The 18,344-nt window shown below is 34.8% G+C and overlaps 1 protein-coding gene across 1 annotated transcript; it reads left to right on the top strand.

The window, feature by feature from the left end:
* Positions 1-2,092: 2,092 nt before the first annotated feature.
* LOC121374686 (iduronate 2-sulfatase-like) lies at positions 2,093-17,066 on the top strand. The gene is made up of 8 exons (XM_041501790.1): positions 2,093-2,150; positions 6,293-6,435; positions 7,928-8,105; positions 8,665-8,753; positions 9,588-9,801; positions 13,795-13,955; positions 14,590-14,716; positions 15,912-17,066. Exons 1-8 carry the CDS (start codon positions 2,093-2,095, stop codon positions 16,781-16,783), a joined length of 1,842 nt encoding a protein of 613 aa, XP_041357724.1. The 3' UTR covers positions 16,784-17,066.
* The last annotated feature ends 1,278 nt before the right edge of the window (positions 17,067-18,344 follow it).

Below are 18,344 nucleotides of genomic sequence, written 5' to 3'. Positions count from 1 at the left end.
AATCTAATTAAAATTAGCTCCACTATTATATGTGGATCTAACACCAGCCAGTTGGAGCTCATGTCCACCAATCAAAACCTTACTTGCAGAATCCTGTCAGTGATTTAAAGCTAACAACACTGCGTAGTCCCCAATGTCCAGGTAACATTTCGTCTGTAAATAATAATTTAAATATTGATCAATCACACTTCGCCTTTTATAACGTTATTTGGGAGCATACAAATTCTAAAAATATCGGGCGAGTCTATTTTAGTGGCCGCAGTATAGCGAACCATACCAATACAATACAATACAATACAATACAATACAATACAATACAATACAATAACTTTATTTCCATGTTCATATATGTATAATAAAAACATAGTCTGGTTGACCAGCAAAAATAAAGTACATAAAATTAAACGCTAACATCAAAAAAACTAAACTACAACTCTTGTTTAATAAAGTACATGTAGTGTAACAGGTTCTATTGTCTTTTGTCTGTTCTTCGATATTTGGTTAATTAAAATAAATAAATATTATTAAGTGGCAGGGGGTCTAGTTAGAAGGCTAGTTCGTGCTGTGTCCAAATCTGAGCAGAGTTGTGCGACTGTAATGAGTTATGTTTTAGGGCAGTTGATGATATAATAACATTTTTCTTATTTATTTAGTGTTTGGAATATTGGGAATTCTTGTGCGAGTGTAATAAAATATTTTCTTCTGTTTGTTTCTAGCTGTTTGCAGTCCACGAGAAAATGTGCCTCATCTTCCACTGCCTCTTTGCAAAGCTTGCAGAGTCGGTCTTTTCTGAGAATATTGTGATACCTGCCTCTTTCGATTTCGAGGCGGTGTGCAATACGTACGGGGTGGGTTATCAGTCTTCAATTTTACATTAAAAATTATTTATTTATTTATAAAAAAAAAACCCCAACTAAATCAGTCTTCAGTTTTACATTACAAATTATTTATTTTATAAAATAAAACATGTTTTAAGGCATTCGTAATTCACACGAAACATGTCGTATACCCTCAGGATAATTCGGAATGTTTTCAAATTATTTTTAAATCACTGGCAGGATTCTGCAAGTAAGGTTTTGATTGGTGGACATGAGCTCCAACTGGCTGGTGTTAGATCCACATGTAATAGTGGAGCTAATTTTAATTAGATTGATATATCTGACTTTTCCAGTTTGTCTTCATTTAAAAAGAAAATGAAAACTGTTTTGGAAATAATAATGTTCTGTTTTTATGTAAAATTTCATACATCATTAGTAAATATATAAACGAAACAGAAACGCTTACGGAGTAAAAAATTATACTTTGTCTCTTATTTTTTCCTTTTTAAAAAATTATTATAGTTTTAAAATTATTATTAGTATTAAATGTATAGTATATTCCTTCACATAAAGCAGTTATAGAGTAGGCTAACGACAGACTGTCAGTCTATGTATTTAATCAAATGATCAAATTTATAATTCATGTTCAAGTTGTATTATCAAATTAATATTTTTACAAAGAACTTTAAAAACATTATTGGCAATAGTACAGTTTACAAAACATATTACAAAATACAAAGAAGAATAACAGCACTTAATTACTTACAAAGAGTAATTAAAAAAGAATGTAGGCCTACAGCTGATGTTTCAGGAAGGTATAACATGTATTTAACACAAAGAACATGGCACATTTTAAAACATAAGTATGGAAATGTAAATAACATTTATACAGTCATGTATATTAATTTCACATACCGCAACTTTGAAACTTCGGCAATATAAGCTTGAAGACAGCTATAGTAACGTCAGAGACATTTCAGTATATGTGTACTATGCATTTAACTATTGCAATCTGTATTAGATCCTCCCCTTGTTCGTCGCAAATAGAATCTCTAAAAAATGTAATGACATTACAAATTATCGTAATTACTGTACTAGCTATATGTTAGAAGTCCAAGTACTAGTAAAACTGAGTGCATCTATACATAGAGGCTGGATTATCTAAAAGAAGAAAGATGACGGGCCACGAAACAAAGGGAGATAATAAAGTGTTTTATTTTTTTGGAGAAGTGAAATCGAAAAAAAAGTTTTATTTTAAATCATAAATGATCGCGATGGATCAAATTACATTTTTAATAATTTTAATTTTAAACATATGCCAGTCTTATAGTGGTGAGAAGATGAGCACATGGTTTTGATACTTGTCATTCGACTAAAACAATTTGTGTGAAAACTTTGAAACCATTTGATTTGGCATATTTTTTTTATTTTTTTTTTAAAGGCATGCAGATCACGGTCAAATTATCATTGACCTATTTAATGGCCTTTCAAAATAATTATCTGAATATATATATATATATTTGATTTGTCACTGATTCAACCATATCCTACTTATTAGCCGGAGTACTCTGACTGTAATAGAGCTAGACGGACATTTGGACATAAACACGCTCTCATTACAGTCAGAGACCAACCTATGTCTTTTTTTGGCAATTCCTGACTACCAAACGGTAGGCAACGAGTCCCGCTCTAATACCACAACAATCCTATGTTTGACGTCAAATACCTTTACATCAATCATTTTCGAGTTAAGTGATACAAAAAAATCCACATGTTAATCACTAATACACTTACTACAGAAAGAAACCCGACAGCACCCACATTCAGCTACGCTTCGTGACACTCCGTCCCAACAATTGCAAAGCTCGGCGATCTATTTCGAGACGTAGACCACGTGATCGCGCACTGGGCGATTCCGCCTTGTGCAGCAGTTACAGGGGCCGTCTCATATCAAGCGAAGTTACAACATGGAAGAGTTGGCTAATGCCGTTTTGGATGAATTTGGATTTCATTACGTCATTAAACCAAAACAATTACACATTATTGATTCCATTTTGAATTTGAAGGATACATTTGGGGTGTTATCGACAGGATACGGCAAAAGTATGTGCTACGTACTGCCTCCTCTTATGAGACGACCCCTGTAACTGCTGCACAAGGCGGAATCGCCCAGTCTCGAAATAGATCGCCGAGCTTTGTAATTGTTGCGACGGAGTGTCACGAAGCGTAGCTGAATGTGGGTGCTGTCGGGTTTCTTTCTGTAGTATGTGTATTAGTGATTAATATGTGGATTTTTTTGTATCACTTAACTCGAAAATGATTGATGTAAAGGTATTTGACGTCAAACATAGGATTGTTGTGGTATTAGAGCGGGACTCGTTGCCTACCGTTTGGTAGTCAGGAATTGCCAAAAAAAGACATAGGTTGGTCTCTGACTGTAATGAGAGCGTGTTTATGTCCAAATGTCCGTCTAGCTCTCTTACAGTCAGAGTACTCGGGCTACCTACTTATTAATGATTTTTTGTAAAAATAATTAAATTATGGCAATGGTCCATAATTATTAATTTGTGAAAGAAAAAAAAAGTCGTTTTGGAGAACAAATATGTGACATAACATGAAATAAATAAAACCTAAAAGCGAGATAAATTATATATACTATATATTGCTTGAGTCACCTTCAGCCCTCCCCTTATTAATATTGATATGTTGGGGAAGGCTAGAGGAAACTCTGTAATGCTTTGGCAATCATTGACAATCATATGGTCACAAGCTACTGTGTTTAAAATACACAGTGTTTCCTAAATCTGATGCCACAGAGCTTTACTAAGTTTAGTTTGATTATTATCAAGTCCAGTCATGACATTAAACTTACATGTTGTTAACCAGTATCAACAGTAGACGAAGAAACCCAAAGCCCCTATGCATCACCACAAAAAAGTACAGCATGGGTTTTGCATAGGGTCGTCTGGGTTCTTCTACTTCTAGTATTGGTACTGGTTAACAACTATATAAATTTAATTAAATGTTATGACTGGACTTGAAAATAATCAACCTAAAGCTCTGTGGCATCAGATGCATGAAAAAATGTGTATTTTAGAGACCGTAGCTTACAACCAGTTGGTTGTCGAGTATTGCCAATAGACGATAGTTTCCTCTAGCCTTACCCCACATATCAATATCAATAAAGGGGTAGGGCTGGAGGTGACTTCAGCTAACTATATATACATGTGTGTCTATATATATATCATCAACAACCCTAACTGCATTATGCTTCCAACTCTGTTCAGTTTGTTTTCTTGTGCACGGTTCGTGCAGTCAACATCCGATTTGTTGTTGTCTGTTGTCGTTCATTTGTGAGGTCTTTCTTCACACTTTGGAAACATTTCATTAACAATAAAGTTCATAATTTTACTAAGACCTTTTTCTTTATTCCTTAAAATTATCAATATTGGGTCCACTTGACTCGTAGCAAATAAATGGAGGAAAATGAATTGACATTTGGTGCGTGTCACATGACCTCACACATACCCGGTTCAACAACTGAACAAGGCCAAATAATTTATTTTTTTAATGATTTTTAAGCCCCCTGTTGTTAGAATTTGTTTTTAATTATTATATTTGATTTGCAAAATGTATACTACATTTTTGTGCCTCTACTATAGTGAATAGTATTCATAATCTATTCATGACAATTATAAATAATTTTGAGTGTATAAATTGTGTTAATTAAGAATCTGTTCATTAAAACAAATGATATTTTACTAACTATTCACTGGCATATGAACATAATGCCTATCAGTATTGATATCAATTGTTAGTGATGGTGTGTTCATAAAACGTGTATCAGACCAGAACACTTGACAAACTGAATTTTTCCTTTTAAAAAAATATCGAAGTGTTCGTCAACTGCGCATTGTTAAAAAACATATTTTTTCATGTAGTAGCCTTAAAGGAAAGGACAATTAAGGCATTTGGCCTGGTATGCATATTCAACGATATATAATGCACATTATTGGTTAATATCAACAAGTATAGTCATATAGTTAATTAATTAAACGGTTAAATGTGAGGCGCAGACATTTTGTACCATCTCAGTGAGTACACCCTCTGGCGAGCTGGTGGTTACATAATACTTAACGTGTAATGTCAGGAATGAGCCTTAGAACTAGAGAAACACAATCTACCTGTTTTTTGCGGGATGATAAAAGTCATCTATTGCAATGTTGTGTAATAATACACATCCCAGTTAGCCAGCAATAAGTATATCCAGCACTATATATATTATTTTTCAATACAAAATAAACATAATACCATTGTCACAGTGGCTACACAACAAGTCGAAATAATTAACAATGTTTTGTCCATGCATTAACCTACGTACTGAAATGATACACGGAGTGTTTTCTTAGTTAATTGGTCTATGCTGTTAGTTGCTGCTACCTGTGATTCCTGATTGGCAGGTGTGTATTTGATTGGTAACCAGACGAGCCAATTAATTGACGCTGTCTAGACACAAAAATACATACCGGTATTGTGGAATATTACCTGTCGCCCCTAAAATGGTAATGGACATGGTTTATTACTGTAAATAGTTCTGTAAAACTATTAAGTAGACTTTTCCATCTAAAACCACAGAACTGACCAATTACGTAGTCCCAAAGAAAAGAAAATTATCACTTGGGTATCGTGGGTTGTCGTTTTTGCTCCAACGTAGCATATCAATAGGCCTAATAGTGTACATTTTTCCTTTGGATTATTTAACAGAGAAAAATACTATAGCCCCATTATGTTCCATTAATGCAACTTGAAATATATTTAGTTAAATAGTTTATTATATTATTATGTCATTTATGTTGTCTACAAGTCAGGTTGATCAAAGAGAAGCGCTGTGTCGAAAATTACTGCTTTTGTTTACATTGTATATACAGGAGATGGTCAGGAGCTGACGTCACTTCGCCCCAAGCTATCCCACCGGACGTCACAAAAACGAAACAAAATGGCTGTCCCCAGTTAGCAGGAATAATCATGTTTTTTTATTAACTCTAAAATTACGCGTTTTTCATTTGCTAAAGTGTCAGTATGTGTTGGTGGTCCGGATATGCATCTTTCCAACACATAATGCTCTTGTTTGAGTTGACCCTACCTTTAAAAATGGAAAATGACAAACTGTACATGCGCAGCATGATACTTTTTGCAAACACATGTGCCTAAACAGTTAGAAACATTGCACTCTTTCCTGTTTATCTTTTGTTTATTGTTTTGTTATTTTATCTTTATTAGGTGGATATCTATTTCATAGGTTATGTGTATACAAGTGAAAAACCCTCAAACATCTGGTTTATTGCAGACAAAATTGTGATAATGCTTGGCAAATGTAACTAATTGTAAAAAGATTGTGTCAAAAAATAAACCTCTTACTTTATTTTCAGCTTACCTTATACTGCTGTATTATTTTTTTATTTTTTTTGGTATAGGATTGTCAAGACCCAATATTTTGATTATTGTGGTAGATGATCTCAGACCTACACTTGGTTGCTATGGAAGTGAACATCTGATTACACCAAACATTGACAACCTTGCAAGCAGATCAGTTGTTTTTAATAAAGCATATGTGCAGGTACTTGGGCCTTGATTTTTTTCTTGTTTATCGGTGACACCCAATAGCTAATGTGTATTTTTTTGCTGGGATGTCATTAAACATTCATGTCTTGTTGGTAGTTCAAAAATGAAAGGTTCAAACCTTGAATTATGCTCAGATATACTCAGTTTACAATGAATTGTCGGTCATGTCAACAACTATTGCACATGCAAAATCATTCAAACAGATTTGGCAAAGGTCAGAATTTAATCCTTAATGAGAAATACAAAGTTCAATTGACAGTTGATCTTCTTTCAAACTAACTTTGAATCATGAATCATGGTTGTACTGAGAAATCGGTTCATAATATAGTTAAGGTTACAAGGGGCCGGTCATGAACAAACAAACACACAGTTGTTACTATAGTGTTGTTTGACATATTAGAAAGCATCATCTACACTTTACATTTTTAATTTTTGTATTTTGTCTCTCCATAGATACACTAAAATAGTACATGTAGGTTACATTTGCTCTTGTTTAAGGAATTGCTGTTCTCACTGTATTAATAATAATAGTTAATATGAGTAACTTATTTGCCAGGTAAATCTGCATGTATGTTTAAATAATGAACTGCACGACATCACAAGTTGTGGTCATGTCTGAAAAACTAACATGACCAAACATTTTTAACTGTGCCACTGCATGGGAAAATAGGTGCAAGACCTCATAAAAAAAAAAAAAATTGTTAATGTAAAAAAAAATAATCTTTTAATGCTTTGATATTTGTTTTTTATGTTATGATCATATAACTATAAGTACAAAGTATCTCTATTTACTGACAGGAAATTATATTTTTGCAGTACATTGTAATATTATAGAGTAAATGAAACATTTATGGTCACATTCCCACTGCCCAAAGTGGATTTTAATGCTGGACAAGAAACTTACAGCTCTTATAAATATTACAGACAATCATTGAAATTTGTGTTTATAAAGCACTGTTAGCTAGTTGGGTTTTTTCTTGGCAAATAAAAGCAAACCACAACTGAATTGCTTATTTTAAAAAATAATAATAATGTGGGACAAGTTTGGGGAAATATATGGTGCAAGTGTATGTGTGATTGCCATTTGTCTGGTGGCATGTGAAAAAAAAAGAAGAAGAAGGAAGGAAATGGTTTATTTAACGATGCACTCAACACATTTTATTTATGATTATATGGCGTCGGACATATGGTTAAGGACCACACAGATATTGAGAGAGGAAACCCACTGTCGCCACTTCATGGGCTACTCTTTTCGATTAGCAGCAAGGGATCTTTTATATGCACCATCCTATAGACAGGATAGCACATACCATGGCCTTTGATGTACTAGTGCACTGGCTGGAATGAGAAATAGAACAAGAAGAAGAAGATATATATCCATTAAGATGCACACTTATGACAGATGATGCGAGGTTTTTGCTTTACCTGTGTATATTATGTATGTTTGCTCTGATTGCTCTGACCTGGTTTATTCTTTATTGAACAAGCAAGCCTTGTGTGGACCGAGTCGGACATCCTTCTTGACAAGTCGTCGTCCTGACACTACCCGTCTCTATGACTTTTATTCCTACTGGAGAAATGCTGCGGGAAACTTCACCACTCTTCCACAACACTTCAAAGAGAATGGTTATGTGGCGCAGTCAGTTGGCAAAGTCTTCCATCCAGGTTTTTTTTTCATGTTGCTCACTTGACTTTATTATCAGATGCATATGGGTTTCTGCTGTGTGTTTGCCAAGTGATATGAATAAATAATGTAAAGATTACAGTGTAACTGTAAATATTTTATTTTAAATCAGTTTCAAAGTAATCGTTCCAGATTCATTCTAAGACACTACAGTGTAGGGTGTTGGTTATTGCTTAAAGTAGGATGTTTTTTAAGAAAAGGAGGCGGCTCTATCTACTGAACACAGTGAGATTTACAAACTGTAAACATGAAAATGAAGCACCTCAGTAGTGGCTGCAGCAGTAGCCTGTACAATACATTATTTTTCTTCGTTAAAATTGCTGGTGTTGATTTTTTTAGTTATTAAATTGTTAACCAATGTAATGCTAGGAGTTGCTAGGTGTTATACATTTATACAATGATTAAAATATATAGTGAAATCCCTCCAAAGGATCAAATAAAAAATCCAGTTTTAAGGGGAATCTGGTTTAGAGAGATTCTGTTTTGTACCAATATTTAAAAAGGTTTGGTGGAGTTTGACTGTATATGATTTTGTTTCAGGTATTGCGTCCAACTACACTGATGACTATCCCTACAGTTGGTCATTCCCGGCCTATCACCCACCCACAGAGCAATATAAGATGGCCAAGGTAAAAACAACACTGATGTCTTGTTCATCATTTTCTAGTTGAACAGTGGGGTAAAGTCAGTTGTATATCAAAATTGGTATGTGCTAGTGTGTCTATAAAAGTGCAGGGTCCTTTACTTCTAATCATAATGAGTAGGCTATGTAGTGGTGCTGATTTGTTCACAAACATTAGACCAAGCAGGCACAGCAGAAGCAAATAGACATTGGAGGGTGGGGGTGTGCTGAGCGATATCTAGGGTGCAGATATACACTTGTATTAACTATGGTAATTCTCTCTCTCTCTCTCTCTCTCTCTCTCTCTCTCTCTCTCTCTCTCTCTCTCTCTCTCTCTCTCTCTCTCTCTCTCTCTCTCTCTCTCTCTCTCTCTCTCTCTGCCTTGAGATTTACTACCAATAATACTTTTGATTCAGAATTATTTGGGGAACTATACCATACCTGCCAAGTGTAACACAATTGTCACATCTTTGATACTTACTATTTGTTGAATAAATAACATGCTAAAAGTATTAAATAAATATGCTTTATCCTAATGATGTTACAATGGTCGATTATTAGTGAAAATTGTAAAAACAACAACCAAATCTTAAGATTGTAAAAATGTATTCCTGGACATGTTATGATGTACAGGTATTTACATTTAAAAATTAATTGCATCTTCAACAAAAATTAAAAGGTTACATGTTTTACATTCCACTAATTTTAATTTCCCATTTACATGCATTTAAAAACAATTATCTTTGCTGGTTTAATCATGCTTTACATAGCTAGGTTGCTTGTATTTTCTTTCTCTGTAATAAATATTGCTATCTTGAATTATGTATGTTTATTTGAATAGGTTTGTCCAGACCCTGATGGCAAGAAGTATATGAATCTAGTCTGTCCGGTCAGTGTTTCTGAACAGCCAGGAGGAAGTTTGCCGGACATACAGATTACTCAGTTTGCCACACACTTCCTGAAAACAATGTCATCCAATCGCAGCAGTCCTTTCTTTTTGGCTGTTGGCTATCACAAACCTCATATTCCATTGAAGTATCCAAAAGAATTTATTGGCAAGTTGAATTTCCATTTATCAATGCCATAGAGAATAATACACAAACACTCATAGGAGACGATTTATCTGACAACGAATGGTTGTCAAATTTATCTAACAAGTAAAACTGAGTTAGATACATCTGGAAACCATGTTTTCAACGGATACACATGTATTATTTCTGACCCCCCTCCCCAATTTTTAAAAAATAATTTCTTAATATAATTTAATGGACAAACACAAAATGACCAGACCAAACATTTAGTTAAAAGTGTGTAAGTTAATGACATAGATACAAATGATGTACTAAAATGACATGCATTTATGGTTACTTGGCAAACGGGTCGTGACCTCGAAACAGCCAATCACAAGCCTCAAAAATTATCTCCAATAAATGTTGATGAAATTGACCTACTGGTACATGTACGGTTATGGCCAGGGAAGTAGATAAACTTGTATATATGATCCTAAAATTAATTCTACGTCGTTAATTGCCCTTTTACCTGGTTGACGGTGTGTACAGTCAAAAGGTAACAACGAACTAATTCTGTACCACAGTGCAGTTATTAGCACTAAGAATTCATGTCACTGGTTAAGTTGTAGGTATTACAAATAAATAAAATAAAATAAATTTTAAAAAGATATAAAATAATATCGGCTCCAACCTAAGTTTTAACGGCTCTGATGTAAATATGTCTGTCTCTCTGTATCTATGTCTGTCTGTTTGTTAATTTAAAAATAGCGTAACATTTTTATTCAAACTTCAGAAACGCATTAATTGTTTCCATAATTCAGTTCCAGAATTCATTTTGAACGCAAAATATTTTTCGTTGATTCTAGCAGCTTTCAGTTGAAATGCAAAAGTTCTCCGATGTGATCAGTGTACTCCATGTCTGTGATGTTGTGGCTGATCAACTCGTCTTTCAGAGACCAGATTCTGGCATCGATAGTGCGGTGTTTTCTTTTTCGTGTCGGAGCTCGCCAGTGACCATCTAACTGCTATAGGTTAACTTCCACTGTAGACTGCTCATTTTTCAATAGACTTACCACCTCAAATATGTTTGGATGACTTCTGGGCGATTTGATTTATTTTATAGTGCCATCCTTTCAAATGGTTATTTGTCTGGTGGCTGTCATTGCCAAAGTAGTTCCATATTTCTGGACTTCATGGTCCTTCTATCCAGGTGTTAGTGATGTAGTCCATCAGTAATGTTACCTTTTCATCTTGGGAACTGTCGGCAATTGTGTCAGCTCAAACGTCCCAAACTTTGTCCAGCGGAACCATCGGAAGGGCTGAAGCACGCCTTACCACCTTTTGTACATCATCGTTTTCAATATATTCTGATGCTAGTCCTATATTTTGCGCGTACGACGAAATGGAAAAAAAAAAAAAACAAAAAAAAAAAGCCTCTCAAATGTGTGGTGGGGAATACAGTGCATACAGCGTTGTGAGCAGATATAAAATACAACCCATGACAGTAATTCTTTAACAGTAGAGACCAATACGAGCCAAAAAAAAAAAAAATGAAGATAAAAAGAAGAAATAACAATAATAATAATGTTTAGAAAAGAAAACACACACACAAACGCATGCTCAATTGCTACCCCGAACAGTAATGCTAGAATATAAACACTTCTCATTTCGTTGGTAAAGAAAACACGGCTCAAAATGCAATGCAGAACATGTAAACCAATTAGTTCCTTCTGCTTCCTGGGACATTCATAATTCGGCAAACCGGTACTACACAAAATAGGATTTTCTACATCCCGGACCGACACCACATGTACAATGGGTGATCTCTTACACATTTACACACGTTTACGGAAGGTGTACCTTAAATATCATATTTATCCTACTTAAACTAGTGCAGTTCATTGTAAAATGGGGAATGCACCAATGGTGTGAGACTAGGTTTTAAAGAAATAAATTTCTTCCATTCCATGACATCAGCCCATTCGGTATAAATCTATCATGCATATGCTATGAAGTCATTGTGGTTAACATGGGGGAGTATTACATCGTCTGTAATATATGACGTCATATTAATGTGAGTTGGTGATCTCAGGTCATCAAATAACAGTTTTAGATCAATATTTTGTTATGAAAGCTATTTTGTTAATTTGTTGTGCTAAATTTTATTTAACACATGAAACAGACACAGAAAATATTATAGTGTAGTTCATTTATGTTATATGGTCAAATAGAGAAGTTTATCTGTGTGTGTAAAAGAATAGTTTATTTACCGAATGGATGAGAAAAATATACTCCATCATGTGAGGTCATGTGGGATAGAAAAAGTACGCTCTCAATGGTGAAATTTTTGACCCTGTGCAAGACTCACCGGCCACGGTGGCGTCGTGGTTAGGCCATCGGTCTACAGGCTGGTAGGTACTGGGTTCGGATCCCAGTCGAGGCATGGGATTTTTAATCCAGATACCGACTCCAAACCCTGAGTGAGTGCTTCGCAAGGCTCAATGGTAGGTGTAAACCACTTGCACCGACCAGTGTTCCATAATTGGTTCAACAAAGGCCATGGTTTGTGCTATCCTGCCTGTGGGAAGCACAAATAAAAGATCCCTTGCTGCTAATCGGAAAGAGTAGCCCATGAAGTGGTGACAGCGGGTTTCCTCTCAAAATCTGTGTGGTCCTTAACCATATGTCTGACGCCATATAACCGTAAATAAAATGTGTTGAGTGCGTTGTTAAATAAAACATTTCTTTCTTTCTTTCTTTCTTTCTTTCTGTGCAAGACTCATCCTGGGTTGAAATTTTCACCACCTTGGGTGGACTTTTTCTATCCGATATGACCACATATAATGGACTCTTATAATCTTTTCAGGTGACAAGTCTACTGTTGAATTTGCTGTGAGCTAGTTTAACATTGGTAACTGTGTTAAGTAAATTAAAGTCATAGATTTATGATGACAAATGTAACATGCGATGTTCCGTGGATTTCTTTTTATATGCCAGTGTTTGACAGGTTGTATTATGGTACGGCATTGTTCGTCCAATCGTCCTTAAATGTTTCCAGAGCATATCTTTCTTATCAATTCATATATGATCATCAAACCTTGTAAGTACAATTTGGGATGGTGGTGTCGCATATCATAACTAGGTCACTGCAACCTACTTTTGACGAGCATAGCATGTAGTACTTATGTACCTCACTGGTACTATAGTCTGAAAGTGTTTTTTTGGTTAAAGGGTTAAAGACACCAGTAGAGCACATTGATTAATTAATCATTGGATATTGGATGTCAAAGGAAACCCACTACATTTTTCCATTAGCAGCAAGGGAGCTTTTTTATACAGATTCCCACAGATAAGACAGCACATACCACAGCCTTTAATATACAAGTGTTGAGGCACTTTTTATACGCCCATCTATGATGGGTTGTATTATGGTATGGCGTTGTCCGTCCGTACATCCATCTGTTAATAGTTTCTTGTCTGGACCATATCTTGTATACAGGACCATCAAACCTCACATTTAGGAACAACTTGGGATGGCAGTGGGTCGTGTACTATACTAGGTCACTGTGACCTACTTTTCACGGTCTATTGCACATAACAGTAAATCCTTGTCCAAGTCATATCTTGCATACAGGACCATCAAACCACATGTAGGAACAACTTGGGATGGTGGGCAGTCAAAAACAAACTGTTCATCCATCCCATTGCAAAAATTTATTCGTATTCATTAATATAGATATGGTTTTCCATCAAACTCCAGATGGGTTTATCATGTACCTCACCAGTACTCCTTTTTTTTCAAAGACTCTACCATTGAACAGTAGAGAAGGCCTTCTAAGGATTTACATGGAAACCAACCCATTTTTACATATCTTAGATTAGTAATTGCAGCTACATAATATTGAAGTTTGGACTGTAAAGTAAATTGATGCAAGTGATCTGTTCTAAATGGTGAAGCATTAAAAATGCACTTTATATGCAAAAGATTTTAACTTTAGAAGAGAACATCCTCGTTTATCATCTATTCTCAATTTATAGATTTGTATCCCCTGGATGAAATTAGTTTGGCTCGGCATCACACCTACCCACTTGACCTGCCTCTTGTTGCTTGGAATCCGTGGACTGATCTTCGGCGACGCCATGATGTTGAGCAACTCAATCTGACGTTTCCTTTTGGTCCAGTCACTGACAAGTTTCAAGTGAGTTCACTTGTTTAGGGACTTCAACAAAATTTTCGATTAGCAAAATTTCTAGTCAGTTGAAAATTGATTAGCAAATACTTTTTAATGTTTTAAAATTGTGTAGCAATCTCTAAAACTTGTGTAGTGAATCGCTATTCAATATTGAACAAAATATTCCCTGTTGTTATATAGTGATTCAGTTTTCATCTTTTATGTGGACCTTCATTGAGAAGTTTCAGAAAATTAAATTGAGGATTTGATAGATTTACAATTTTCGTTTTTTTTAAAGATTATCAATATAGCTTTGATATGTAGACACACATACACACATACACACAAACACATTAGGTATACCATCACATTGCAGATATTTTAATGACAACAAGGTTACATTTGAAGTTTGTGTTACTTTCTGTAGTATATTATTAAACAAAATTTGACGATCTATTCATTATGATTAAACAATAAACATATTATTGAGAATGCGAACGTAATTTAAAGTGTGTTTCATTTTGTTGGTGTAATATTAAACTCTGATAGTACGGCTAAGTTTTAAATGTTTAAGTTTGTTGATGTAATGTTAAACTCAAAAGAAAAGGCTATAATTGGAGTGTGTTTTACTTCGTTTAGCTTTTTATCAAACTGTTTTCAGCTGCTAATTCGCCAGAGTTACTATGCAGCAACCAGCTACATGGATAGTCAAGTCGGACTACTTTTATCAGCACTGGAGAAAAACGGGTTTGCCAACAATACTATAGTGATGTTTGTTGGAGACCATGGTAACTATTCTAATAATAATAAGAATAACGATAAAAGTGGAGAAATATTTAATGACACTTCAGTGCAGAAAGCATTTCGTTTTCAAAATCTTGATTAGCAATATTTGTAGTCAATTGAAAATTGATCAGCAACTACTGTTTAATATTTCAAAATTGTGTAGCGATATCTAAAATTTGTGTAGCGAATCATGACACGATCCTGAACAAAATGTTCACCGCAGTGTATATTTACTGTGATAGAAATAAGCAGAATGTTTTACTAGTCTAACGGACAAATACATCTAGAAATTTACTTGTCTGCCATCATTTTCACTTGTCTAAATAAATGGTTTGTTTTATTCAAGTACAAGGATGATGTTTTTGATTGCTTAAAATAAAACTGCATTGGACATTTGAACTTGTCCACAAGACAAGCACCAAGGTACATTTGTTTGTCCAAATAGATTTTCACTTGTCAAGACAAATGGACAAGTGCTTATTTCGAACACTGTATTTATAGTGTCTATTATAATATTATGGTTAAATATATTATGATATAAATGGTCTAGATAGTGAGGCATTGTTGCCACAAAGACCTGACCGTAACCCTGACACCAACCAATTCACAACACTAGCAGAAGCAGATTTAGGTGGAGGTCCAGGGTCTTAGCCCTCACCCTTAGTTTTGTTGGGTTTCATATGAGGAGTCTTGTTTATCAGTGTCACCAAACTAAATTACATTAATATTATGTCCCCTCACCACTTACAAAAATTCCAATTCTGTGACTAATTTGTATTGATTAATTAGATATGACAGGGTTCTTACGCGTCCTGGAAATCCTGGAATGTCCTTGAATTTCATGATTTTAAAATCCAAGCCTGGAATGTCCTGGCAATCTAGGCCAAAATTTGGTGGGTTTCTTTTTGTCCTCATAATTTGTCTAAATTCAGACAATTTGTTATAAAAACATTCATTGATAGAACAGTTCATGTCATGGAAGTTTTTTTAAATGTCCTGGAAAAGTCCTGGAAATATGCTTGAATTTTATGTTTTTTCAAGTGTAAGAACCCTGTATGAATATATATTTGACACAGCCTGTTTTTAACATTCCATTATTAAGTGCTGTCAGTTTAAAAGAATTAGTTCTTGCCAAACAAACTTATCTGCATGGTCTAAAGTAATGGTTTATTTTGCTTTCTTTTTTGTGTTTTGTAGGTTGGTCCTTGGGAGAGCATCAAGAATGGTCTAAATATAGCAACTTCGAGGTCGCTGTGCGTGTTCCTCTAATGTTTTACGTACCAGGTTTAACGTCACTATACGCTGATGACCTCTTTAAATATACCAATCCGCTTTATTCGAAGAGAAATAAGTTACAAACAAGAAGAAGTGATTCACTCGGTCAAGAATTATATTCCTTATGGTTCCATCAAAATATTTCCAGTCTGAAGGAAGAATATAAAGACTTATCATATCCGACGTCCAAAGAAGAACTGTCAAAGTTACAGTATACTGAACAGTTTTCCAAGAGTAACAAACGAAAGATCGTAACTAAAACTGGAGGCACACTATTTTCTGAAGCCCTGGTTGAACTTGTTGATATATTTTCAACATTGTCTGAGCTCGCCGGACTAAAAGTCCCTCCCACCTGTCCAGTGGATTCGCACAAAGTTCTCTTGTGTTCCGAAGGCACCAGTCTCGTACCAGTGCTCAAGAACATTTCTGCACCTTACAGAGCAGACTCATTTCACTGGAAGAAAGAGTCACTTCACTGGAAGAACGCAGTGTTCAGTCAGTATCCTCGTCCATCAGTAGAACCTAAAGCAAACAGCGATAAACCACACTTGAAAGATATACGCATCATGGGTTATTCCATGAGGACTGACCAGTACAGATACACTGAGTGGGTAGGCTTCGACCCCTCTGTGTTTCGGATGGACTGGTCTAAACTGTTTGGGGTGGAATTATATTTACATGACAGTGATCCTGCAGAAATCAATAATGTAGCATATTTACCACGGTTTTCAGAACTAAGAAGTTTCCTGTCTGCAGGTTTACGTAAAGGATGGAGACATGCTTTACCAACTTGAAGCTGGTTGAAGGAAAGGAATGTTTGTTTCCTGAGAACTATTGATGTTCCTATTAATCGAGTGGTTTGGCATTGCTAGCTTGAGGGCAGGACATAGCCCAGTGGTAAAGCGTCTGCCTGATGCGTGGTCGGTCTAGGATCGATCCCAGTCAGTGGGCCAATTGGGTTATTTCTCATTCTAGCGAGTACACAACTGGAATACCAAAGGTTGTGGCATGTGCTATCCTGTCTGTGGGATTGTGCATATAAAAGATCCTATGTCTGTAATAAAGCTCAACCAATTATTCTTGGTCTTGTACATAATTTTTGATTTGTACAATTAGCAGATTTTGTAATCCATCAAAATAATGACTTCACAAACGATATTTACCTATATATTATCAGTTGTAGTAGATGTTGATTATCATTTCTGCGACTTCAGAATGGTATAATAAATGTTTTGTCAGTGAAAGCCCAGGACTCACACTGGAACAAATTTTGGTTTAGCCAATTTTGAGAAATATAGAGCATTTCCTTAAAAATCATTAAAATGTGATTAATTTGTGGAATATTTTATTAGCCAAAAACTAAATTTGTATAAAAATTAGCAATTTGCTAATTTCACAATATAGAGGGTGAGCCCTGAAAGCCACTATTTAAAATTATTTTATACAATCACTACATTTAATTAAATAATAAAATAGACTTTGCTTTGTTTAGTGCATGTTGTTTAGTCAGGACTATATTATAGCCCTCGAAATTTGTGGTGGCAATCAGCAGTGCTGCCACTAAAAGCTGTTCCAGAATTGATCTACAGGTATGACTGCATTTGTATCATTATCAGGTATTTGTTATGTGCACTAAACTGCCATCACAAGATGATCTGAATTGTGAAGGCTGGGGTAATAAACTTGATACCGGTTATTATCAGTACCAGTTACTGTAGTCCTAGGTGCACATTAAGTCGATACTTTTCTATGTTTGTCAGTGTTTCTGACAGAAAGAAATTTTTGGGTATGGTGCTATGAAATTGAATATTTACAATAGGTGTGCTGAATGAATATTGAGTGTGGGGGTCCTCCCCCCATAATGAAAATGGGTTAGGTTTAAGGTTAGGATTAAGAAAATCATACAGTGATGATAAAAAGTAATTAATTTTGTCAAAAGATCAACTTAAAAAAGTAAAATTTGGGTTTGTTCTTACTACAGTTATTGTAATTTTCTCTTGTTATGAGCTTTATGCATTAACTTGATAATCACCGGTACCATGTTCATTTTTCTTTTTATTACCCCCAGTTAATGTTTTCTTTTAAAAACATTGATGCATATTGATGTGTGACATGACTAGTGTTATTACCTTATATAAAAAGTCTTTTTCTTTCTTAAACACTTGTATGAAGCATTGTTAATACATGTATTTACATGAGTGCAAGACAAAAACAGGCTTTGTAAATTGGTCCCAATATGTTTAAAACATACATAGTATATCCATGGTTAATATCAAAATCTATTTTTAATATATATTTTTAATCGATTATATGATAATACTATTAATTATGTTTTTCACTATTTGTATAATATTA

The sequence above is a fragment of the Gigantopelta aegis genome, chromosome 6 (genome assembly GCF_016097555.1).
Source record: "Gigantopelta aegis isolate Gae_Host chromosome 6, Gae_host_genome, whole genome shotgun sequence".
Classification (NCBI taxonomy): domain Eukaryota; kingdom Metazoa; phylum Mollusca; class Gastropoda; order Neomphalida; family Peltospiridae; genus Gigantopelta; species Gigantopelta aegis.
Note: the sequence above shows the minus strand (reverse complement) of the source record. Positions and strands in the feature narration are given on the sequence as shown.